The following is a 26389-nucleotide window of genomic DNA, read 5'->3' as shown; positions in this document are numbered from 1 at the left end:
TACACAGACAGCTTAGATTCTACTTGGACAGGACTAAACCTCAAAGGAAATCTGAACAACTCCTGGTGGCATTTGGTGCAGGGACAGAGGGGAAAGCTATTTCAAAATAAACCATTTCAAAATGGATAGGAGACTGCATTCATTTCTGCTATAAGCATCATGGAAAACCTATCCCACAGGGCATCAGAACCCATTCAACCAGGGCTGCATCTACCTCTACAGCCTTTCTCAGGGGCGTCCCTACTAGGGACATCCTAGAAGCTGCTACCTGAAGTTCTGTGCATACTTTCACCAAGCATTATCATTTGCCAGTTTTCTCTAAATCCAGAGCTGGTTTTGCCACTGCAGTCTTGCAGGGCCTTATAGCTGGCCCTAATTCTATTTAAATTCCTCCTCCCAACCTTAGCTTTGGGAATCTACCCAAATGTAATGACTGCAACAGTGAAACACGAAGAACATAGTACAGTTGTGTACACTTACCATAAATGTAGATGTTCGAGTGTATTCACTGTTGCAGTCCTGGTTACCCTCCCTCCAGCCCCCTTTTTTCTTTTGGCTATACCTCTGCTCTCACTTACTGTGCTCTAAAAGATTTTTGGTGCATTTGCTTTTTTGTTGGAGGTATATCTTTGTATTTATAGATTTAATTGCTTCCCATTAGGGGGGCACCTCACATCTGGGGCAAGAAAAACTGATGTAATGGCGTCGGCTGCATGTTTTATACCCCTGATGACCTGACATCATTGAAGAAGGGACAGCAACCGACGCAGGACCCAAGACTTTGTTAATCAGGCTGACTGAGTTCTACTGCAAGCAGATAATCCAAATGTAATGACTGCAACAGTGAATACACTCAAACATCTACATTTATGGTAAGTGTACAAAACTGTACTTTCTCGCTGACCTGTTTACTAATGTAATCCATCATCAGTATCAACAGCAGTGGGCTCAGAGCTGAGTCATGATATACACCCACTCCCACTGGGATTGCCTCTGGTGGTCCAAACACTGTCCATGCTTGTGACATTGGATCCTTGTACATCCATCCATCCATCCACACCCCCTTTTTCCCATTTTTGCACATGGGGACAGGGTGTCACTACAACAGTGATGACTACCTAGAGTCAAAGTTCACACCACCAGGTGGTTAGCCCTGCCATAGCTGTCCTTCCGTACTACACAGTCGCACATACCCTTACACCTACACAGTCACACATACCCTTACACCTATAGCCAATTTAGAGTGTCCAGTCCACTTACTACGTGTCTGTGGAATGTGGGAGGAAATGGATCATCCATTGGGATCCAGTATCTACCTGCCTGGGATGACATGATCGACAGAACTTGATGCTTTGCCAGAGATGGCCAGCACCTGTCACCCCAGGGATTCTGGATATTGGCCAAGGCTCTTGCCACCCCTATAATGCCTTTTTTAGGCAATGTCCTGAAGACAAAATTACCACCATAACAGCTACAAGCAAACAAAATCTGAGGGTTATGCTACTCAATGCTAGAAGTCTAAATCTCAAAATGCACTCACTCGAAGCACTCCTTAAAATGGAGAACATTGACATCTGTGCTGTGGCCGAGACTTGGTTCAAGGCTCTGGAGAGCACCCCAGCACTACCAGGCTATAATTCATACCACACCTTCCAGCCCCTAAACCTGGACCGAAGCACTAAAGGCGGTGGTGTCTCCATATTCATAAAGGATATGCACACCTCCAGACTAGTAGCCCAACATAACACATCACATATACTTCAGGTACAACTAACACTGGCTAAAACTGCAATCCAGGTTGTAGCTTGGTATAGATCCCCCACCATGTCCCAAGACTCCCACTCCACATTCCTAAACACACTGGAAAATGTTAGGATACAACCCAATACCCTTATACTGGGACACTACCCCTCCAGTAACTGGGAAAATTACTCATGTACCAACACACTTGTTTTTCTGGAATTCATTAATTCCAATGCCCTGGATCAACTCATTCTTACCCACACCAGGGGTAGAAACATCCTTGACCTGGTCATTACTAATATGGGTGACCGTTGCTCTAAACCAGTAATCAACTCCTCCTTGGTCAGATCTGACCACAAGCTAATCACCATGGATATCCACAGCCCACCCTCACCCCCCCTAAAGGAAACCACTGTAAAAAACTTCTCCAAAGCCAGTTTTGGACTTCTAAAAATAGAGGTGGTTAACTTCACGACACCCTTGCAAACGGAAAATAGGTGCATGACTGAATCATACACCAATGCACTGTATGAGCACATACACAAGTGCATGGAATGGGTCATACCAAACAGAACCAAGACACTCTCCTCCAAAAAAGGGAAGCCAATCTGGTGGTTCCCCACCATAAACAAACTCTACAACAGAAGGAAAAAACTGTTGCATTAAAACGTGAAGTCCTAAGACTGGAAAAATTCCCTTATCAGCCTCAGCAAAAAACTGAGATCCATCATCAAATCCTCTAAAGCTAGCTACAAAAACAAAATTGCTGCAGATTCTAAAGACAACCACAATCATTCTATAGTTATGTCAACAATCTACATGGCAATACTCAGATCTGCTCTGAGTTACAGCACACTGGCAGTACATATACAGAACCAACTGATATTGCCAACATATTGGCTGACAGGTTCAGTGCAAACTTTACCCCCCTTTCACTCCCTAAAGGGCCTATCACAATACCTGAGGTATGCCAAGTCCCTATTATCATGACTACACAGGTAAAAACCGCACTGTCCAGAGCCAAGAATACAGATTCCATGGGACCTGGTAATATCCATGGCTGTGTTCTACATGAATTACAAAGTGAACTGGCACCACACCTGAGTACCCTGTTCAATCACAGCCTCATTTCAGACTTTGTTCCTACCAAATGGCGCACTGCTATGATCATCCCACTCCACAAAGGGGGAGCAAATACAGACCCTGAGAGCTACCGATCCATTAGCCTGATGAGTCTGATATGTAAGGCTATGGAGCGCATCATCATGGACCTTATAAGTAAGGACATAGGGAATCTCCAAACTCTGGACCCCACGCAGTTTAGGTTTGTGAAAGGTAGATCATGCCTGCTCAACCTGATAGACTTCTTCGAGTCTGTCACCAGAGCTGTGGATGAGGGCAGGGTAGTTCACACAGCCTACCTAGATCTTTGCAAGGCCTTCAACACCATCCCTTACTCAGGAATCATAGATAGACTCACTAAACTAGGCATATGTCATAAGATGGGTTGCCAACTGGCTCACTGACAGAACCCATACTGTGAAAGTAGCAGACTCCAAATCTGACTACCAACCAGTTACAAGTGGTGTCCCACAGGGATCGGTCCTAGGTCCTCTCCTGTTTGGCATCTACTTCTCTGAAGTTCAAGATAACACAAAGGGACTCTGTCTGACCAAGTTCGCAGATAATTGTAAACTGGGAGCCATTATTGATTCTCCAACTGATGTAGACATTCTACAAAAAGGCTTCACTGACACCAATGACTGGTGCCAGAACCATGGCCTTAAGCTCAATGCCAAAAAGTGTATTGTCATTCCCTTTGGGAAAAATTTGGTGCCCATGAACTACCACATAGGCAGTAGTTCACTAAACACTGAAGGTGTGATAAGAGACCTGGGGACACAGGTTGGCAGCAACCTCTCCTTTGATAACCACATTGCCACTGTAGTCAGAAAGTCCTTCTATGTGGCACATCTCATTACAAAAGGTTTCTCATCCAGGATGAAAGAGGTCACAATCACTCTCTGCTCATCCCTCATTAGACCTATTATAGAATACAATGTCTCATTTGGTATGTACCTCACTAGACACCTACAACAACTGGAAGGCCACAAAAATACCTCACTAATAGGATTTTAGGCCTAGACACATGCCCTATACAGACAGACTCAAAACAACTCCAGCTATACTCTGTCTCTTATCACTTACTTAGAGACAATCTCTGCTTGACCTACAAAGTCATGTCTGACTCAGAGCTGCTAGATATGCTACACCTAAAGAAATCCCAATCCCTCCGTGCCACACGTTCCAGGGACCTAAACCTCATTACCACAATAAACAGAACATGCTAGAGGAACAGGTTCCTAACCCAGAGACTTCCCATACTCTGGATTAAATTTCCCATTCACGTCAAGCAGAGCACTTCACTGGCCCTCTTTAAGAGAAATCTTGACGAGTGGATGGGGAAAAGGAAGTTCACCCCGGGGATCACTTCAGTGGCCTTGATTGACAGGGGCACTGGGAACTAACTTTGGGCAGCATGATGCCAAGGAATCTTCTTGGGCTAGGCTTATATAGGCTCCAGGGCCATTAGCCTAGTACACACCTGTGAACCTATGAACCATAGAAAATCTAGGCAAATGCAAGGAGGACATGTAGACTCCACACAGAAAGCACTCCAGTTGAGAATTGAACCAGGGAACCTTTTGCTGTGAGACAGCAATGCTATCTGCTCTGGTCCTTGTACACAGCTTGCACTAATTCTATCAGTGTAGGCTGTTTCTTCATCCTATACAGGATGTGCTCAGAAGCTGGAATTAAGAGTATAGCTTTGCACGTAAATGGCACCAAATGTATTTTCGTGTTGCTATGCTGCCCTACTGGTGTATAGACAAGAATGTATATCTAGGCTGCTGGAGTCTTGAGTCTGAGAGTACAAATTTGAAGGTTGAACAAGTTCAGTTGGATATCTCATGCTGTGCTTCCAGGTCAGTGTGTGGCTAAGAGGTGCTACACAGTGACTGAAGGTCACCCTCCTTTTCTCAAGTTGGAGACCAGTGAACTATTTCTCGTGGCTGAGTAAGTGTGTTCACAGCAGGCAATTATCCAAGGGGAGACTGGGAAATGACTTGCTTCTTTTATGGTATTGCATCATATTTTGGGGTAGACATTGAGATTAAAGGATTAAAAACTGCTACAAATCACCTATATAAGGAGACGATTTCTTGAAGTGAAGAAGAGATAGATAGCCAATAAGCTACAGGTTTGGTTGTGTGATTGAAGCAGAAATGTTATTGTTAAAATAAAAAAGGTATGTGGGTTCGTTAATGTTTTTGTACTGTGTACATACCTGTTAAAAAGTATTATTTTAATGTATTATATAGATACTGCAAAATGTGGAATAGTTAAGAATTAAATGATCTTTTATTGTTGTTATCAGCATTATTATTTTGTTCAAGAAGATTGAGAGAAGAGGTTGCATTATCAAGTACTTCAGAACAAGTCAGATTAAAATGTCAGACAAGGCGGCACACAAGGAGGTAAATTACCTGACTCAACACCGTTGAGATAATGACAGTTACCAGATGTCAGCTGGGTCTTCATGTGTGTAGCTTTTTGCTTTAACTTCCCTAGCAGCAGTCAAGGTAAGAGGTTTCCAGGATGTTAAGCCAAAAGAAAAAAATGGAAGCAAACTGGCAGACTATAATTACAGCCTGCAGAGGATTTTGTTTTTACTTCACTGATGCATCTGCAGATTTCATTAAAACTATCCTAAAACAATCAGCATCTAAGACAGGCCTTAAAATGAAAGGCTTTGAGCTGTACAGCAGACTGATTAGTCTTCATCAGAGTGAGTTGCCAAGAAGGCCTTACATTTATGCATTAATGGTGGGGGCACACTAGTTTACGGAACATGGGGTGCTGGAAACACAGAGCTTACGGAAAGTAGCATGAATTAATAATCAGCTAATTGACTTTTAAGGTTTTTTTTCTGTGAGGAGATGAAGTGTGCAGTGCACACTTGGCCTAAACTGTTATAGATGAAATATTTGATTGACTCAGAAAGTAATTGGGGGGGAGGTATCACTGCCCTTCACTTGGGGCATGGCCTCTAGTCATCATTTTTTTTCCGTGAGGTTGCTCAGTGATCCACACCTCCTAACTCCTTGGGGTGCACAAATTACCCTTTTTCTGTTAAAGGTGATATTATTTACACTGTACTTTTATGAACAGTCATGGACTGGGTAAAAGTGCACTTTATACCTTGTTTATTCAGGGAGCTGTTTACTCTTCTTTTCAAAAAGGTTGGGATGGAGTCTTAGATTAGACAGTATCCTGGAAAATTATGTCAGAGAATGTGTTAATTGTGTTGGGAGACCTTTATCAGGCAGTACTTGCCTTACCTGAGTAGGATGGCCTGATATTAGATAATGGTAAAACAACCTTCTGTCCAGCAAGAACATGCAAGTTTTATGCTAGCCACTGTGTTAATGAACCTAATAGAGAGTGTACTAGCTTGTTAAAGACATAGTACACATTTTGCTTTTGTCTTCAGATTTTTAAGAGTTTTTCCCCCTGTCTTGCCTAACCCCTCTCTTTGCCTACTTTTGCATTCCAAAAATTAAATTACCCTTATATTTTTATATTTATCTATTCTGATTCTTCTTTGTTTCACAAAATAATTTTCCTTTCACATCCTCCCTGGATCTGTCTTAACATGTGTTTTCTCACTTCTGTCACTAACACTGGGGTTGCACCACATTCTACCAGGACAGGTATTTATGGCATCCACTACCCCAAAGTTCTACCTTCATAAGCAGAGATGTGCACCAGGGATACTGTGTTTCTCAGAATAGACAATATCTGCCTTTTTTCCCTCTGAACAAAAACATATGAGAGAAAAAAACTACCAGTGCCTTATTTGAAGCTGGAAGTAAAATTGTTAGACTGAAAGCACTTCCTGTGGTGTATATAGACTCACAGCCACCTTCATGCTTTTGTATGTCTTTGTATAAAGTTGTGGTTAGTGTGCTGTTTTATATGTGTGGTATGCCACAAGGAGTGCTGTGCTACTTAAAGCCCCAAGGGAACATCCTTAACAAGTCATTAAGGAATTCCACCACAGGAGGAAATCTACATTCACATAACTTGAATAAATTCAGTTTCTGTGTTGAAACATTTGCCACTGAAGAGCTGCATGCAATGTGCAGATGCAATGTAGTACGAAGAATGTTTATTCTAGTGTTATTGGCCTAATATGTAACTTGGACCCTGTTTGTTTTTGTTTCACAGTGACTTTAATTTACTGTTGTTTTGGCTACTTCTGCAATGTTAGCTACTCACTAAGGTTATTTCCACAGTACTATGTCAGTTCTCAGTATCTGTTGCAAATACAAGACAGGAATACATGCAACTAAAATCTTCTTATGTCTACCATTTTGATTCATGTGCTAAACTCAGTTTAATAACATATTGCCAACCGTAATGTTCTCCAGATTCATCTGTTTTGGAGCTGTATGACATTGAGATTGTCGACCCTGCTGCCCCAAGCAGTTGTGGGGCTGGTCAAGAAACAAAGGGAGTCAGTAGTTGATGGAGGTTTGTGAATCTCAACATTCTGCCACAGGAGCAGCATTTGGGAGAGGCACAGAAATGCAGCTCATTGTAGGTGCGTAGAAAAGAGAAGTATACTGGAGCAAGAGCTGGGCCTCTTGGCAAATGCATTGTGCACTCTGCCTAAAGGACAAAATGTCAGAAGCTTATAAGTAAATCTTCTAATTCTTCCCTGGGTTTCTAGTAGCTCTTCTCATCTCTCACCTCCCTTTCCCAATGTCCTTGGATGCTGCATATGAAAAGAAAAAAGTAAGCCTGTACCAATGTGGAGGGTTTTATGTTCATTGAGTTGTGGGAATGGAGGGGGGGGGTCACCAAAAATAAACAGATAAATTAAATAAATAAATAAGTGATGTTCAGTGTCTATGGGATAAAAAATGTCTCACTGAAGAAGTTGTACATTCCTTGTTCCCATGTATCAATTTCCCTCGGATCATTCTCGTTGCTTGAAACCAAAACAGACTCGTGATTTGTGTACTGTGAAGACCTTCATAGGTTAATCACATGTGCTGCTAATGTATTATGAATTCTGTTACTCATAATCCCCTCACCCATTTACCATTTTCTGAATAGTTCTTTCCCATAGAATTCTATTTTACATGGCTTGGCTATTCTTAAGGTATCATCTCTTGCTTTATTATTTTTTTCTCCCAATTTTTGTTCACAGTCCACTTTTCTGTGTGCTGCTTCTTTCTTGACCCCTATATTGGTTTGATCCTAGCTGGCTGTTTATACCATTCCAGTTTGGGAGTCTCATGATACCCTGCAATTTGCTAGATGAAGCCGAATTATCAATACTGTAATAAGTTGTGCTCAGGCTTAGAATTTATTCTCCCAGCAAATGATCCTGTTCCCTTGTACTTTGTAATAGTCATATTTATAACCCCCCCCTTTTTTTGCGGTGGACGTGCGCACAACCTTGACTTGATTTTTAATGCCTGGATTATAATCCTTCTTTAGTCTCCCCTGAAAAATGTACCTTTACATGTTTGGCCACCAAGAAATGAAGTAGATTGTTGTATAATTAGGTAAGCAAATCATATTCTCTATCTTAATGATTTGTAGATATCCCAGAATTTAAACATTCGTAATCAGACCTTTGTCTACGATAAGGTCAGCTGACCTGTAAATCTGTAGCTTCTGAGTAGTTCCTGTTTTACCTTTCTTCAGCCACCATGAAGCATTTCACTATCAGCTTTTGCCACAAGTTTGTTAGTAGGATACAATACACTGTTCAGTCCAGGAAGTTTTTCTGTATACAGGAGAAATAGCTTCTGTTGGACCTCCTTATATTTTAATGGGTTTAACTTTCTTTCTGGCCCAAGCATCTTTAATGCTTTTCTCCATGTGACTTTTGGACAAAAAAAATGTTATGATTATGCAGTTGTAGGAGTTTGTGGCTGCCTTGTATCTCCTTTTGACCTAATAACTTCACTAGTAGTGCTTGAATCTTTTCTTACCTAATAACTATGTTGGCTTCTTCATGTGATTTTAACATTTCTGTCCTGCTTTCTATATCCGTTTTTATGTTTTCTTAACTAGCATAATTTACATCTTATTTTTGGACCAGATTTATCCAGGAAAGCCAGTGCATGTTTTTTGCTGTAAGTCTGAAATAATTTCCCCTTGACAACCAATCCCCATTAATGTATTACTAGCCAGTGGTTGTTGTACATTTGTTGTGATTGCCAGAAAATGTAGTATGGTCTTATCCAGTTTTCTCAGGGACAGCTGTACCTGTTTTAACCTCTTGATTTCTTGGCACATCTTCCCTGAATCATAGTCAATACTTTTTCATATTTCTCTGATTTTTAGCTTAGTAAATATAAAAGAAAGAACTCACAATACAGGATTTTTAATTATTTACTGTTTTTTGCAAATGTATGCTTGTAAATTTTGCAGTCTCAGATGTACAACATATGCATAAATGTATAGCCGGCCTTAGGCATAGGGATGGGGGCATAGGGTGGTGTTGGGGGGGGTGGCGTAGTGGAGACCTTTTGCCTAGGGCACCAGTTGACCAAAGGCTAGTTCTGCATAAATGCATGCTGTATCTCTGCAGTCTGAGAGCTATCCTTTCTCATTTGTAACCTCACACTATATATTTTTGCCCAAAACAGGATTCTGAAGACACTGTAAACTCACTTTTTTGGGTGTTTGTTAGCATCTTAACGATGCTGTTCTGCAGTAGCACATGAAAGTGTTATTTGCAGATATTACATAGTAACACAGTGATGAACTTGGCTCAATTTTTTTAATTATTTTTTTACAGGTGTAAACCAGTTTCCTTTCATACTGGTGTGAAGACTGGGTGAAGATAGATGAAGGCTGCCAGCCTAGCCAGATAGAACTTTGAAGATAATTCTGTCATTTGTAAATATTAATGTAAACCACAGGCTTGTTTTTTAAATGGTATAAATAGTGTTACATGTGGAACTGGAAAAAATGTATCAACAGTGCACTCTACTGACCAAGTAAAGCATGTTGTGACCATTTGATGTTAAAACTCGGAGTCAGTAAGTCTAGAGTGAGGCATCCTGCCTATTGTTTTAAGGCCAGAGTTAATGGCCAGAATTTGCATGCATAAATGTCCTTTATTGCTCTGGTTTCTGCCCAGTGGTGAAGAATGTAACTGTAGTTTCTGTTAGCCTGGGAACCCAGGGAAGTGTAAAGAATGATGTAATGTGAACCAGGAATGTGATTTTAAAAACAAAGAGAATCAGAGAGCATTAAGCATTTTTGGCTTGACCATCCGACTCACCAGCACTGTCTTGCTCTATATGTAAGTTATCTTAGACTTGTGTTTTCTCTTAGAAATAGCTAGAAACTAGAAAGATTAGACTAAGTGTTTTTCTGTGATGTCAGAACTGTACTACTGAATTATTTCAAGTATTTCTGTGTGATCTATGAACTCTTGACTAGCACTGTGTAGTAAAAAGTATTGTCTTGTGTTTTGACTATTTGTTATTAAATATTTTTAAACCCTTCCAACTGTGGCTGTTTTTGTAGAGATAATTTAAGCTCTTTAGAGTACTTGCATGCCTTTGGTAAATTGTACAAAGCCACTTCAATAGCTTTATCCCATGGGCTATGCTACCAATTGGATAATAATATTGCACACTAATAATTGGACACCCTTTTAAGGGCCTTTGAATAGCTGATAAACATTAGTGGGTGGTGGCAGCTGGTACTACCGTATATTCTGGGAAAAAGGGGCACAGCTGGAGAACCTGTGCCAGCCTTCCCCAGGAGTGTCTGTGTGGTTGTATAAACTCTTCTCAAAGTGTGTGTGTGTGTGTGTGTGTGTGTGTGTGTGTGTGTGTGTGTGTGTGTGTGTGTGTGTGTCAGCTACTTGGGCAGGGACACGAAGCACTGGTTGGACAGAGAGGGTGCTGGAGGTTTTAGCTTGCCCACTAGGTTGAGATCTGGACCCTGTAGCTGTGCCAGTGAGGAGTCTTCTTGGGGACCTGGAGAGCAAGGGAGCAACCCGCCCCAGACTGACGGTGATCTCTGTGTGCTCTTAAGGGAAATTGCACTTTAATGTGTGTATTTGTTATCCTTTCCTCCTATATGAGATGCCCCTCACTGGTGTTAGTGGTGAGGATTGAGGCTCCCTGATTGCTGGGCCAGGGCACGGGCATCACAACTGGTCTATGGGTTGTGTATTTTTTTAAATATTTTAATATAGAAGAGTAAATTATGTGAATAAATTAAAAGAGATATTGTGAAAGTGATATATGTAGAATGAGTTTATTTATTTATTTTTTTGTCAAACTGCAGTTCTTCAAAAAACAACCCATTACTTCTCTGGAATGGGCTTTTTATGTGGTTTCTGTAGGGGAGCAAGGCTGCCATTCTCTATATGATTAGTTAAGTTGAACAGATTGTGCTCAACTTTTTGAAATGCTTTCAGTCAGGTTTCAATCAATTGCACACCACCACATCGTTATATTAAACTCAGAGAAGTGGTTATAGTGGAGTGAAGTGGGAAGCCACTCTGGGTGCAGACTGTTAGAAGGTGCAGTCTTATATTCCAGTCAGTGTTACGTGCGTTGCATTTGCCTGCAGTCAGAACAGAAGAGCTGTAGCACTCTGTTTCTTCAGTGCATTACTGGCATTCAGAAATGCAGGACTGCGCTGCTTGCATGGGGATATTTACTCCAAAGCATTGCAGAAAGCTTTTCCTTTTGTTGGTGCAAAGATTCTCACACTGTTCTAACTCAGTTGTGCTACTGTGTCTTTAATCGTGGTTCCCTTCATAGATATTGGACACAGCATCTGAAATGGTAAAAGAGGAGGATGTGGATGTGTATGTGTTATTGACATAAAATGAGAAGCAAAAGAGTGAATCAGATCTGGATGTTTTGCTTTGCTTGGGGACACTTGGGTAGTTTGGGTGAAGATGAAGGGTAGTGGGAGCAGAAGTGACATATTTTCAATGAGAATGTGAAAAAATACAGCTTCACTGTGAAGGTGGTGGAAGTCAGGAATAAATGCACAAGGCAGTGATGTAGTGCAAATTATCAGAGGTCCAAGTATGATTGGTAGATAGTAAGGAATGAGCAAGACACGGGTGGGTTTGATAGCTTAATGGTTGTCTTCTGCCTCTGTTTTCATATGTATTAATGGAAAATTGTTATGTGGTAAAATCTGTGGAGGCTTACAGCTCAGCTGCATGGTAAGACTTCATCATCAGTCCCTTGACAGAAAATTGTTTATATATCGCGGTGGTGGTGCTGCGGTAACGTTGTCGCCTCACAGTAAGGCGCTGTCCGGTTCGATTCTCAGCTAGAGCATCTTCTGCGTGGAGACATGCATGAATGGGCATACCTTCGTTGAAGGTTGTGCGTCAGGGCTGGTAACTCAGCACGTAAAAATCAACTACCAATCATTAGCGGACCGGAGTTCCGCTGTGGTGACCCCTAACCGGGAAAAGCCGAAAGATGCAACAACATTAAGGCAATGGTCTGAATCATTGTGCTAAAGTAGTAGATGCCATGAAGAGGATTCTCATTTCCAGGATAAAGACCTCTGTAAAAGGATGGTGGATAAGCAAAACAGATTACTGAAAGATGTGGGAAAGGTGGGCAGATAGTGAACGCAGTTGAAATTCTCTTAATAAGTCAGAATGTAGCACTAAATGGAGGCACAGTTGTAGAGAGATTCAGGGGTTTAATTAATCTGCACTTTGAAAGAAATCTGTCTATTGTGGGAGTAGTGAAGGCAGGCAAACAACTGGGCAGACTATGTAGGTATTTTGTGTGTGTGTCTGCCTCCATTTTGTTTCTTAAACTTGAAACACTGTATAGTGCAGTTGATTCTGTGCTGATAGTAATGTGTCAGGGCATATAATGTAAGCAGAGAACAACATATCACAGGAAAGTACTGAAAAGCAGTACAGTAAAACAAAGCAGTTATGGAGTGCAGACTATAACCATAACTGTATAAGGTAGGCACCTCCTGTTGTGTCAGAATGTGGCGTAACACATTATGTATTGTGTACGTTGGCAGTCCATGTTTTGTAGCTGTGGACGCTAGATGCTCAGGAGGTAGAGGTCAGCGGCTTCAGGGACCCTTTGAGTATGTTGATTGCAAGCAATTAGACACCGAAGGACGTGGGAAAGCAAAGTCGCTCTTTGCCCTCCACCACCCTTAGTGTAGGTAATGAGTTCCAGGACTGCATGCAGTGCTTGTTGGCCAAATAGTTTTCAACTTCATCATACCACATCTGCAGTCATTTATTAGTTGTCCTGCACGCTTGCAGCTAGACTTGTGTTTTTTTTTTTCAGGGTAGGATATCACAGATTTCTTAAGCATCCAGAGTCATCATTTTATGTTAAAAAGATATCATTTCTTCATGCATTGTGTATTCTGGTCATTTTACCTAGATTTAGCTCCGTCATACAAACCTAATGATGACATGATTGGTTTGCAGTAGGAGAGACTCTAGCATCAAAGTAAAATGGACACAAAATCTTAATTCCAAAATGTTATATGTTAGATAGGAAGCTGTAGAAATATTAGAGCTTATTAATTCAGTAAACTACTGGGTGCAGTTCCAAGATTTTTTTTCGACTGTATGGCATAAATCTGAAGGTAGGGCCACATTGCAGAATATTCCTTTCCCACCACTAATACTTGTGTGAGTCCAGCCGTAATGCCAGTGCTGGACTGTGTGAAGTCTGAAGGGAGCTAGTAGGGCCTACATGTAGCCACCAGTCTCAAGTTCAGATGCCTGATTGAAGCTGACATTTTAATGTCTAAAGTCATACTGGGGGTCAGCTGTGGTTAACCTGCCTTTCTAACATGCCTTTTGCTGTCAGAGTGTTAGCATCCTTTTAAATCAGTTTAAGTGCAACTCTTCACAGCCTCATTATAGACAAATTTGCTGTCTAGTAATGTCTCTCAGTTCTATCCTTCAGTGGAGCTTGGAAAGAGATGACCAAGACCTAATGTAAGGGTCTAAAAATAACTACTTCTGCCTTATGTGTCTTAAAATGTTAGAGAAAGTGAAGTGCAGACCTGCATGTGTACATGTACACACAGGTATGCTTTTGTTGACAGGTAGAAATAATACTGTCCTGGTAAACAAAGGACAAGTAAACCATTGCAGAAATTCACACTTGTGAGTTGTCTGGTCTTGAAATTGTGGTATGTGGAAAACAAAACAGAAGAAATACACATTATCATAACTGCTTTTAAAAAGAAACATGGCTGCAGATTTGTCATTATGTGTAGGCATACTGTTGCATTCAGACACAAGTACTTGCCCTTGGTATATGCAAGTAAATCCTTGTACTGTGATACAAAAAAAAATTATATTTACACACACACAAACATTTACACTTAAGCACACGTGGACGCAACTGTTGCATGAACAGTAAAACTTTTAATTAGTACAGTAAACTCTCAGTTAATTGATACCCATTGGGATTGGTCGATGCCGGATAACTGTAGTTTCTGGTTGCTTGAGAGTTACTATTAAAAATAGGCCTGACTAATACTGTCTCTATACTATTTGTTTGGTTAGACTTGTTTTCAGGTTGAGGAGAGAGGGAATTTATTCCTATCTTCCTCTTTAAAACTCTAAAAACGTAAGATATGTTTCTGCACGGGGAAAACAGAAAGTGCAACACATGAAAGTTGTACTGTATTTCTTCGATACTTTTTCCCAGTTGCTTGAGTTCTGGTTAACCGAGAGTTTACTGTAGATGTTTACAGGCTTCTCTGTGTGCACAGGTCCATAAAGTTACATAGGATGATGACAAGAAAGGAATAATTAATAAACGATGAATATACTTGTCCATTCTTTTTAATTGTTTGATCCAGACAGAACAGGTCCTAGAACTTTCTGTCAAAGTATTTTGCATTTCTCAGTTAGCAAACACTGTGCAGCCTGTGTGGGTGTTGTGATTCAGGTCTGTTTAGTTGTGTATTGTTTAAAATGTACTCATTGGTACAGTTAATTAACCAAAATGTTCACATTTCTTTGTTTTACCCTTGATTCTGTATTAATAAGTTTTCCTCTACAAGTAATGAAGAATAGTCATGTTTGTTGTACTTCACTTTCATACTCCTTGGCCTTCAGTGTGTCTGAGCATTATGTCTCATCCTCAATTGATGCCTTCTGCTGATAGTTCCTTTTTGGCTTCATCATATGTGCTCCTTGTTTTACCAGGAGCCAAGCCTTGTGACTCCCCTTCTCATCCTTAGCATGTGTCGTCTGCTGATAACTTCTTTATGGCCGATCTGTAACATAACCCTTTCACCATATATAGCCCTTGTTTTGCCAAGAGCTGAGCTTTTTGACTATCTTTCCTAAAAGCCAGGAGTCTGTAATGGTGTAGGCATTAAAATGAACTGAAAGAATAGGGACCAGAGTGCATTATATTCAGCGACATCTAGCAACTGGTTAATAGTACCTTGCATCAGAGTACAGGTAGTATGGATTGCATAATTCCATGGAGGAGCAGAGAGCGGGACTGGGGTAGTCACCTGAGCAACCACATTCAGTAGAATGAGGTACAGGGATGCAAACTTCAGCTGTTAAGTGTAATGGGAAGTAATGGTTTTTGTGCCAGTGTTGGATGCATGTAGCTGGATGTGGAAGAATTCATTGTGGCTAAGATACATAGTTCTTATCTGTATAATTCTTTTATGTACCATTCAGAACTGAATGCAGAGCATGGAAAGAATGGGGTTAGATGGTATGTAAAAAAGTTCAGGAGTATGTATGTAACATGCACTGAAAAAAGGCAAAACATTAGGTTCATTTCCCCCATTATCAACCTTAGTTGCAATAGAATGGTAAGAAATCAGGGTTAAAGCATTATCTGCCAGAAGCAGATGTAAAAGAGATTTACTGTGGGTGTCAGGGTTAAGCAGCAGAAAGTTAAAGAGACTAGGCTGTGGTTATCAGCCGCATAAAACAAAAGCTGATAAACGAGACTCGGTCTTAAGCACTTGGACTAACTAGACAGTCACCTAGACTGTCTGATGTTGTTATTGGTGCACAAAACCTATAAATTCTCTGCAATGTGGAGAATCCCACTAGAATGGTCTTCTGTTACTGTGTGGCTTACCATGGTGGAAGCTTGGTGCAGGATTTCTACCACACGAGACAGCAGTATGAGAATTTGGAATGCAACCCTTAACTGTATGCAAGAGAAGGATAACTATAGTGTGGGTCCCTGCCACAAACAGCAGAAGAGCCCTGGATTGGAGTTTAGGTCTCAGCAGTACACATGTCAAAAGGTCTTCATTCCTTAGCCACACAGACATGATAGTGATACACTGGACTACAGTTCTAAACTGCAAACAACAGAAGGATTAATTATGGTAGGAGCCTCAGCTATGTACATAAAAAAATGGATTGAGAGGCACAGGTACGAGGCACACACAGTACAGTTATGAACTAGGTGCAGTTTTTAGCCAAACATGGCAGTAGGTGACTACATAGACAGTGTATTGAGGTACAAGTTATAACTTCATACATCAAAAACATAAAATGTTAAAGGAAAATCACAGCTGTAGACAAGCCTCAACTGTGAGGCTCCTGGTAGATATGTAAAGACTGAGGCTTCTACTGGACATACAAAATACTGATGTGCTGATCATAAGACAGACTTAGAAACAGAAAGAACTCCAGGAAAAAATTGATATATGTCTTAGCCGCACACAGTGGAAAAATAAGAGATAGGACTACCTGTCTTAGCCACAAAGCACAAGAAAAGACGTCTGGAGTATGAATCTAAGAAGCAAACCAGGAAAGAACTAAACCGTGGGTTCCAGCAACACATGGCTAAAAGAATTAATGAGTCTTGTAATGCTTAACATGTTCATAGGTTCATAGGTAGGCACTAGGCTATTGGCCCAAGGGCCTACAAAAGCCTAGCCAACAAGGTTCCCTGGCTTATGCCACCCAAGAAAGTTATTTTCCTGCGCCACTGTCGAGCAGAGACACAGAAGTGATCCCCGGGGTGTATTTCCAATTTCCCACCCACTTATCAATATTTTTCTTGGAGTGCTAATGAAGAACTTTGCTTGACATTGATGGGTAGCCTGTTCCAGAGTATGGGAAGTCTCTGGGACAGGAATCTATTCCTCCAGCATGTCCTGTTTATTGTGGTGACAAGGTTTAGGTCCCTAGAGCATGTAGCTCGGAGGGATTGGGATTTCTTTAGGTGTAGCATGTCCAACAGCTCTGGGTTTGACATAGCTTTATATCTTAGGCAGAGATCACCTCAGAGTAGGCAATATGCTACGGAGTAAAGTTGGAGTTTTTTGAGGCGGTCAATGTAGGGCATTTGTTTGAGGCCAGTAATCCTCTTTGTGAGGTACTTCTGTGGCCTTTCCAGCTGCTGCAGATGTCTTGTGAGGTACATTCCAAAAGGGGCATTGTACTCTTGTAATGGGTCTAATGAGTGTCGAGTAGAGGGGAACAATGACCTCTTTTTTCCTGGATGAGAACCCTTTTATGATGAGGTGTGCCACGTAGAAGGACTTCCTGACTACTGTGGCGATGTGACTATCAAAGGAGAGACTACTGTCCACCTGGGTCCCAAGGTCTCTTATCACACATTCGGTGTTAAGTAGATTGCTGCCTATGTGGTAGTTCATGGGTACAAAGTTTTTACCAAAGGGGATGACACTGCACTTTTTGGCATTGAGCTTGAGGCCATGACTCTGACACCAGGCATCTGTCTCAGCAAGGCCCTTCTGTAGGATGTCCACATCATTTGGGGACTTGACTATGGCTCCTAGTTTGCAGTCATCTGTGAACTTCGTTAGCCAGAGGCCTTCTGTGTTAGCCTATACTTCAGAGAAGTAGATACCAAACAGGAGACGTCCCAGGACGGAACCCTGTGGTACTCCACTTGTCACTGCTTTGAGGTCAGATTTGGAGTCTGCAACTTTCGCAGTGTGAGTTCTGTCAGTGAGCCAGTTGGCAACCCATCTTGTGACATAGGGATTTATACCTAGTTTAGTGAGTTTAGCTATAATTCCAGAATGGGGGATGGTGTTGAAACCCTTGGCGATGTCAAGATAGAGTGAATGTTTTCTGGAACATAAATATTTTCTGGGGTTCATGAAAAGTGCATGACCAACTGTAGACCTTTGAAGTAATTTCCCATGGTGGGCATGTTTTTCTTTTTGTATGACTGCAGTCTGCAGCATCTTACATGACATTGGGATAGAACCCAGTACTCTGAGCTGGAAGAAGTGGTGTTGAGGCAGGCAGTGTATTTCTTGTTTCAGCTTATTCCTCTTATTATATCCAAGTGATTTTTTCTGCTGTGCATTGATAACGTATCTTTGACGTTGTATGAATTATTTCTCATTTTTGCCCATGTTCACTTTCTGCTAATAAACTACTACTAATCACTTTCATGCACTAATGTCTGCATTTGTTTTGTAATTGTATTCATTTGCAGGCTACTGGAACCTCACCCCTTACAGTTGAAGGAAAGTGAGTCATGTGACTGTGAAAAAGCTGTACTTTGTTTATAATATCTTCAGTCTACAATTCACCATTAGAAATCTAGTGTTTACATGCCAGAATATGATGTCAATATATACCCAGTCTGTCATTTTAAATACCCAACTGTCATACAATACCTTACAGCAGAAAATGAATAGCCACCATTAGCACAAAATGAAATCTGAAGTGGGTTTGTGCAGAAAAAGAAACGGGCCCATATGTTTGTCCTTGTGCTTTCAGGCTGGCATCCCTCTTGATGGCTGCAGTGGGCCAAGCTGCTGATATGGAGGGCAAAGGTTACCAGCCATTCATTTCCCAGAAGGTACCTTAGCAAGCTATGCTATTTGCCCTCATTTCTTTTTAATTATTTTAAGATTTATAGTCTTAATTAGTTAAAAGCAAATGTGTTTAATATGCTTTTTTGGTGTACTGATATTAAGGATCATGTCCTTGGCGGCAAAGAAGACTATCAGTGTTGTTTTAACAGCGCTCAGTTCTACTGTATTTCTTTTTTTTTGTTCTGTTCTCTGTCCCTTTTGCATAGTCATGATATACACTCCTACATGTTCTTTCTTATTCTTTAAGGTCAGCCTGTCTATTTTCACTACTGCTATATTGTTGCCCACTGCATTCCTCCCTTGATAATACAAAAATGCAGGTTTCTTCTGGTCAGAATTGGAGTCATGTGAGTCTGGCCAGTAGTGCAGAGAACTACGACTCTGAGCTGAGCTGTTAATGAGCTGCTTTGTTTGCCTGGGGTACAGGGTTTGAGTCCTTCCACTTTAATTTGCTTTGTGTGACTCTCAGCAAGTAACTTAACTAGGCATTGCTTCCATGTCAGGTCCTGAAAAGGGACAATTGTCTCCAGTGGGCTTACCCATTCAACACATGGGTAAAAAAAAAGTATGGTCTTCATAGCAGTTGCAGGTGTGATTTCTGGCTTACTTCTTGTGAAGCAAGACCAGTTAAACATTCTGACTATCTGCGTAACTTCTGAATATCTGCACTAACTACTTTTGTCTATTGACTAATACAGATGCGGTAAATATATCATCAATCCATTAAGTAGGGCTGTGCACATCCAACCCCCCCCCCCAAACCCCCCCCCCCCCACACACACACACGCACACATACACACACACAGGGAAGAGGCACACTTGGCCAAACTTTTACATTTCTCAAGCCCCCTTATATTGTCAATGACACAGAATTCTTCTAATAATGACCTTGATATGTTTGGCAACTAAACATACATTTTAATCCCCCAACGTACGCTCTCACAAACTGTGCAAATGTAAACAATTCCACCTACCTTTTGGGTACAACAGATTTACCCAGAGAAGCTTCTATGCAAAGTGGCTGTTACCTGATAATAATTCTGCAGAAGTAGTCATAACAGACTTAAGCATACCTGAATAGTTATAGGTGGGCTAGGATATTTGTGGCATGTATTCTGTGTATTAGTCTATGGAGTAAGTATTAAGAAAATATCTTAATAGAAAACAATGGAGGCAAACACCAGCAAAAGGAAGATTTCATGTTTTGGGAGAGAGAAAGAGAGAGAGAGAGAGGATAAAATATTGTGGATGTTTTGCAAAGGTTTCTGTGCTAAAGAAATATTGCCTCACCATGCACACATTGCAAGAGAGCAGGGTACCTTGGAGTGTAGAGCATGCTAGTATCTGCAGGATTTGTTCCTGAACATAAGAACTAGTATTTGTCGTACAACAACATGATTTGTTGTGTATGCTGACTGCATGATGGGGAAAGGGTACGAGTGTCCAGTATAACAGATGCTGCTTTTTATGCCAGCAGTCAGAGCTTGATTTAGACTAACATAAAAAAAACTACTTGGGGTAGAAGAAGCTTGTTATGCTGTGGAAGACAGCAGACTGTCTCGCTGAGAGATCATTCATTAAGGAGTCCCATAGTTTGGATAGGAGAAAAGACTGTTGAATGATGAAAATATGTTTAAAAAAGGGGATGTTGGGGGATCAGGCAGATTAAGGGTGAAAAATGGAAGCGGGTTCATCTGATTCTGTTGACACCTAGAAACACTGAGATTAGTGGCTCATTTTATGAGGATAAGGTGGGAGCATAGAGAAGACGACTGCCTTGCTCAGAATATGGATGTTAATATACTTTAAATATACGTTTCCACCTTCTACTGTGATAAGCTGTTGCATGATTGGGGTGGCCTTTCTGTCTTAAAGCACTGAACAGAGGTTGGGATACACCAAACCTACAACTGAGTCCAGAGCGGAGTAAGGAATAGTCTACAACAAACTGGCTAGTAACATTAAGCACTGCACAGAGGTTGGAGATACACCAAACCTACAACTGAGTCCAGAGCGGAGTAAGGAATAGTCTACAACAAACTGGCTAGTAACATTAAGCACTGCACAGAGGTTGGGGATACACCAAACCTACAACTGAGTCCAGAGCGGAGTAAGGAATAGTCTACAACAAACTGGCTAGTAACATTAAGCACTGCACAGAGGTTGGGGATACACCAAACCTACAACTGAGTCCAGAGCGGAGTAAGGAATAGTCTACAACAAACTGGCTAGTAACATTAAGCACTGCACAGAGGTTGGGGATACACCAAACCTACAACTGAGTCCAGAGCGGAGTAAGGAATAGTCTACAACAAACTGGCTAGTAACATTAGCACTGCACAGAGGTTGGGGATACACCAAACCTACAACTGAGTCCAGAGCGGAGTAAAGAATAGTCTACAACAAACTGGCTAGTAACATTAAGCACTGCACAGAGGTTGGGATACACCAAACCTACAACTGAGTCCAGAGCGGAGTAAGGAATAGTCTACAACAAACTGGCTAGTAACATTAAGCACTGCACAGAGGTTGGGGATACACCAAACCTACAACTGAGTCCAGAGCGGAGTAAGGAATAGTCTACAACAAACTGGCTAGTAACATTAAGCACTGCACAGAGGTTGGGGATACACCAAACCTACAACTGAGTCCAGAGCGGAGTAAGGAATAGTCTACAACAAACTGGCTAGTAACATTAAGCACTGCACAGAGGTTGGGGATACACCAAACCTACAACTGAGTCCAGAGCGGAGTAAGGAATAGTCTACAACAAACTGGCTAGTAACATTAAGCACTGCACAGAGGTTGGGGATACACCAAACCTACAACTGAGTCCAGAGCGGAGTAAGGAATAGTCTACAACAAACTGGCTAGTAACATTAGCACTGCACAGAGGTTGGGGATACACCAAACCTACAACTGAGTCCAGAGCGGAGTAAAGAATAGTCTACAACAAACTGGCTAGTAACATTAAGCACTGCACAGAGGTTGGGGATACACCAAACCTACAACTGAGTCCAGAGCGGAGTAAGGAATAGTCTACAACAAACTGGCTAGTAACATTATACATCTATTGCCATCTGCCAGTATTTACTTTCATTTCACATTTGTTTGTTTTGCTACTGTCTCTGGTTTGTATCTTCAATGTTGTTGCTTTCTCCTGCTAAAATTGTTGCTGTCTATTGTCTACTGCTGTTTCTTCCTACAGTTGTTTATCTCTCTGTCTAGACTTAGCTGCCAGACTTTGCCCTTACTGAGAAACTTTCTCTTCTTGTTTTATACTAATTTTTATCTGTTTTCATACCCACAGTTTGTATTATACATTTGCTCGTTAAAAGTCTTCTGTGGTGTTGCATTATCGATGATATCCCAATGGTTGTTGCATGCTTGAACATTTTCACCTGGCTGAAATGTGTGCCTCCTAATGAGGTAGCAGCAGTCAGAGTTTGCCCTTGCCATGAGGTGCCTGACCTCAAAGGTGTTTATACTATTTGGTGGTGTAAGGGCAAAGCTTGTCACCACAATTGAAGTCCATGTTTCAAAAATCAGTCATTCGTCTTTACTTTAGATTGACTGTGATTTCAAGGAATGTGTTTTGAAACTTATGTTTTTGAATGGTTATAAAATGGACATCCCCTAAAGAAGGGACGCTGGGAGCACCCTAGTCAACATTTAAAAAACAAACTAGCAAACAGAAAGCAAAGGCATCCAATGAGACCAGATGTGGACTGTCAAGATGAGAAGAAGTGAAGAACAGTAGGTAGAGAAAAAGAGAGAAAAAAACCAAGTTTTTATAATTGTGAGTTTTCATAGTGTGACACAGATGTACAACATTGGAAACTACAGAGGAATATATAACATTGAACCCCTCCATCTGAGAGAAAAAAAACAAGTTTTTATAATTGTGAGTTTTCATAGTGTGACACAGATGTACAACGTTGGAAACTACAGAGGAATATATAACATTGAACCCCTCCATCTTCATGTTAATTCAATTACTTGTTCCACATACCGGAACATTATGTTTTAACACTTCTGATTTTTGTCCTCATGTTTTCTCTTTTCCATTGACCTTTCCTGGATTTGAAAAACGTTGTTCTGCCATCCATAAAAAAAATATTATGTAGTGTTACCTTTTATGTGTTTTATTTTTTTTTTTGTTTGTTTTTTTCTGTTTAGATAATTCATGACGATTACTTCTGCTCTAAAATTTAGTGCCATATTAACAACTATATTTTCACAATTACAATTTAATTTTATTTTTAACCTGTTTATTGGTTTGTTGTCTTACTGCATTATGCATACTTGACTTGAAAGAGTTTTCTAATTGTGCAGTTAAAACTGTGTTTGCAGACTCAAGATTTCAGGTTTCTCTTATGTAATCGTACTAGGATCTGTTTTATAAGTGCCATAAAGCACTCCATGATGTAGCTTAAAGATGTAATGCTTTTCTTATGGATTAAATGATGCACAGGGTTTACTATCAAAATTTCAAAGTTAAAAAAAAAAAAAACATATTTCAATTTGAAAGGTAAGGTCATATGCCTGCACATTAAGTAGGTGAAAATGTCGAATCTGATGAACAAATTCAGCAGATTCAACATTTTTTTTGAATATCGATGTCCTAATAAGAGCAAAGGTAAGTGTAACTCCTACACTACAAAATCAGGTTTTTGCAGGGGGGAAGCCCCCCTCCACCCCTGCAAACTATATATTCCAGCTCTTTGATTGCACTACAGTGAGGAAAGGGATACATTTCCCAATCTGCACTGTACCTCAGTCTCTAGTTATAATATTGAATACATATTAATGAATGAACCGTTGCATTTGTTGATATCTACTCTCGCTCTCATAATGTTTGGCAATGCAGAAATCGGCTAACTGCCATTCGCCATGTCCATGTTCACCAAACCTACATTCTAAATTTTGATAGCAAAGCTATGCACAGCTAGTAAACCTGTGCATTAATTCACCACCGTGTTGTTCATTAACATCTTTCATTGAGCATTATTTTCACTTCATGCCATTTGTTAAGTATGTATTTATATGTATAAAATGCAGTAACATTGTAATTTTGCTGAGATATGTGACTGAAATGGATATAGTTCATCTGAGGTATATAACTCTGAGCGAAGTAAACAGCCAAATGATGCATTTGCACCAGTGGCATAATGGGATATTGTGGTACATCTTGTTACTGTGGCATGCTGTGCCTCATCTCCGGGGTATTTTGTACAGCATAATGGTCTATTTTAGTTCTAGGGCAGTGATCCTTACACAGCAACATGGCTGTTGCTGGTCAGAGTTGTTGCATAAAAGTGGTGTGTGTCAACCAGTAATGCCAGTAAAAGCCCCCAGAATAAAGCTAGGTTTAGAGTGGTGCCATTAATGGTTCTACATTCAGATATACCTGTGCATTGGTAAGAGGTTTGTTGGCCTTTTGTTGAGGTCACCTGTCTCTACAAGCTGTCTCTTCAGAATGATTTTTTTAGTCCATGAAAAACAATATTTCTGAGATGAAAAGGCATACGCTTCAAAGGGATCATTTGTCTTTCAGACCTCCCCTTTTCTTGAGAATCCTTTCTTATCTTTCTGAGGGTCTCCATTCCCTTTTATAATACAGAAGGACCCTAATACGATCGTCCCATTTATTAAAAAAATCAATTTGTCGGCAATCCTGAGTGCACATGACTTTTAATTAAATGGAGTTAAGTGTGTCATATTGTTTTTATAATTGCAGCCTAAATCATGCTAAAAAAACACCCCTTCATGACCAACAATGCCTGATAATTGCAGTTCTATTTCAAAGGCCAGCATTAATACCATTCTGTCTGCCTCAGACCATGTGAAGCAGTCTGTCTCAAGTGTTAAAGCTGAAAAGCATTTTTCCTCTCAGAAATGAGAAGCATGACCAGTCTGAAGAAAGAGTGCAGGGCTAGGTGTTTACATTGTACCTCTTCCAAGGGCAAATTATTTCTGTGAAGTTGCAAACATATAAGGAGACAGTGACCTGCTTTGACCACTTATATGACATGTATGACTTGCTGCAAGTTCATTGAAGAAGCAGTGGGGTTGAAGTCTGTGTTCATGTACATCTTTTACAGATCTGTAACCCGTATGCTAAGTTTTGAAAACATTATTTTTGTTCTTTTGTTCTTAATATTCTTACAGCTTGAAAAGAAAAGGAACATAATATGGAGTGAGAATCCAAGCTCTTGACTAGAAATGTAACAGCTGTATTGGATCGACCACTTGCAGTTTTCTTACTACATGTATCATGTGCGCCTGAACAGTAATAACAATGTACATAAGCCCACATGTGACATATGTGCTAGCAGAATTAACCTAACATTACAAGCCTGCAGTGTCACACACTTCTTTTACTGTCCCCATCATCATAAACTACTGCTGTTATTGCCTGGCTTGAGCATTACAAATGAGAAGGCAAAGGAAACCTTTTTACGTTGAGGATCAGGCAAAGTTACTCGCTTTGCCCCTTGATAAGCATTAACCTTTAGAATGTAGAAGGTAGGCATTTTAGTTGAAAAAAACATCTCCACACAGATGCTTTTATTTCTTTAACCATTTTTATTTACAATTATGTTAGGCTTATGCATTTTATTTTTGCATACGTGGCTTGAGAGAGTTTTCTAATTGTGCAGTTAAAGCTGTGTCTGCAATACCCCTCATGAAGTTGAGGGGTACTGCAAAAAAACTTAAACTTGTTTCCTATATGATTGCACATGTGGTCCACTTAGATATTGTTTCACAAACTGCTTTATTTTTTGTTATGTTCTTCGATGAATCTCTTCCATGAAATTTGGTTGCTCTGGGAAAGGTTTGAGGGGGTTGAAATCTGAGTAGAACATCATAGTAAATTATAAGGTAACTGAATGCTTTTTCTGTTCCTGGTACCATTTGCATGCTATTAAATAGTGCCTCTTTTTTTTCTTTTAAACAGCACCAAGTCAGATGGAGAGAGAATCCATGGATCGCTCAGCTACACCAAAGCGGTCTTCAATATATAGTCACTCTGACCCTGCTGTCACCCCAAAACGGCCAAAGCACACAGAAGAAACAAAGGCTGAACAGGTGAGTGGGAGTTAGTGGGTGACATCCTATTATGCTGTGAGAATTTGCACACCACTATGTAATCCACTTAACTTGCTAGACGTGCTTGAGATTTTGGAGTGATTGTTCTTGGGGTCTGCTATTACTGACATTGTAAAATGACCTTGCAGATTAACTATGGCCATTTTAGAGGGTATATTCAATAAAACTGCTTTGAAGTGAAGCAGTGTTGTAGAAGTTTTTTCTTTATTATAAAATGTCCAAACATTAGCATTTTAAATTCAGGTTGAAGCTACATATATTGGCTTGGTTATCTAAAGAGTCAGTATGGAAGGAAACAACTAAGGTGACAGGGCCTGGTTGTACTATATTTCCTGCATTTTGAGGGTGCCTGATGATCGTTTGAGGACTTTTGAATAAGTGCAGTGTAATGTTTATTTGAAATCTAAACCATGGAGAAGAATGTAAAGTGTACAGGAATTACCAACACCAACAGAAATGAAAGCAGATTTAGTGCTTTTATTTCAAATTATCTAAGATTAAGCAGGTCTTATGGTAAAGAAAGATGAAGGGCTGAGAACTGAAGGATTTATACTAGCAAGACCTAACACATAGTAAATGTGCATTTGTTTATCCATCAGCA

The 26389-nt window shown here is 40.5% G+C and overlaps 1 protein-coding gene across 2 annotated transcripts in view; it reads left to right on the top strand.

Annotated features, from left to right (window-relative positions):
• The window catches only part of ZFHX3 (zinc finger homeobox 3), a 928642-nt gene that overhangs the window by 850718 nt on the left and 51535 nt on the right, over positions 1-26389 (top strand). For both annotated transcript variants that reach the window (XM_044081906.1, XM_044081905.1), the window contains exon 7: positions 25637-25767. In XM_044081906.1, coding sequence (XP_043937841.1) covers positions 25637-25767 — 131 coding nt within the window. The remainder of the gene's footprint in view (positions 1-25636; positions 25768-26389) is intronic.

Source organism: Protopterus annectens, chromosome 8.part1, assembly GCF_019279795.1.
Source record: "Protopterus annectens isolate FY-2018-M chromosome 8.part1, PAN1.0, whole genome shotgun sequence".
In the NCBI taxonomy this organism is placed as follows: domain Eukaryota; kingdom Metazoa; phylum Chordata; order Ceratodontiformes; family Protopteridae; genus Protopterus; species Protopterus annectens.
This window is presented reverse-complemented; position numbering and strand designations above follow the sequence as displayed.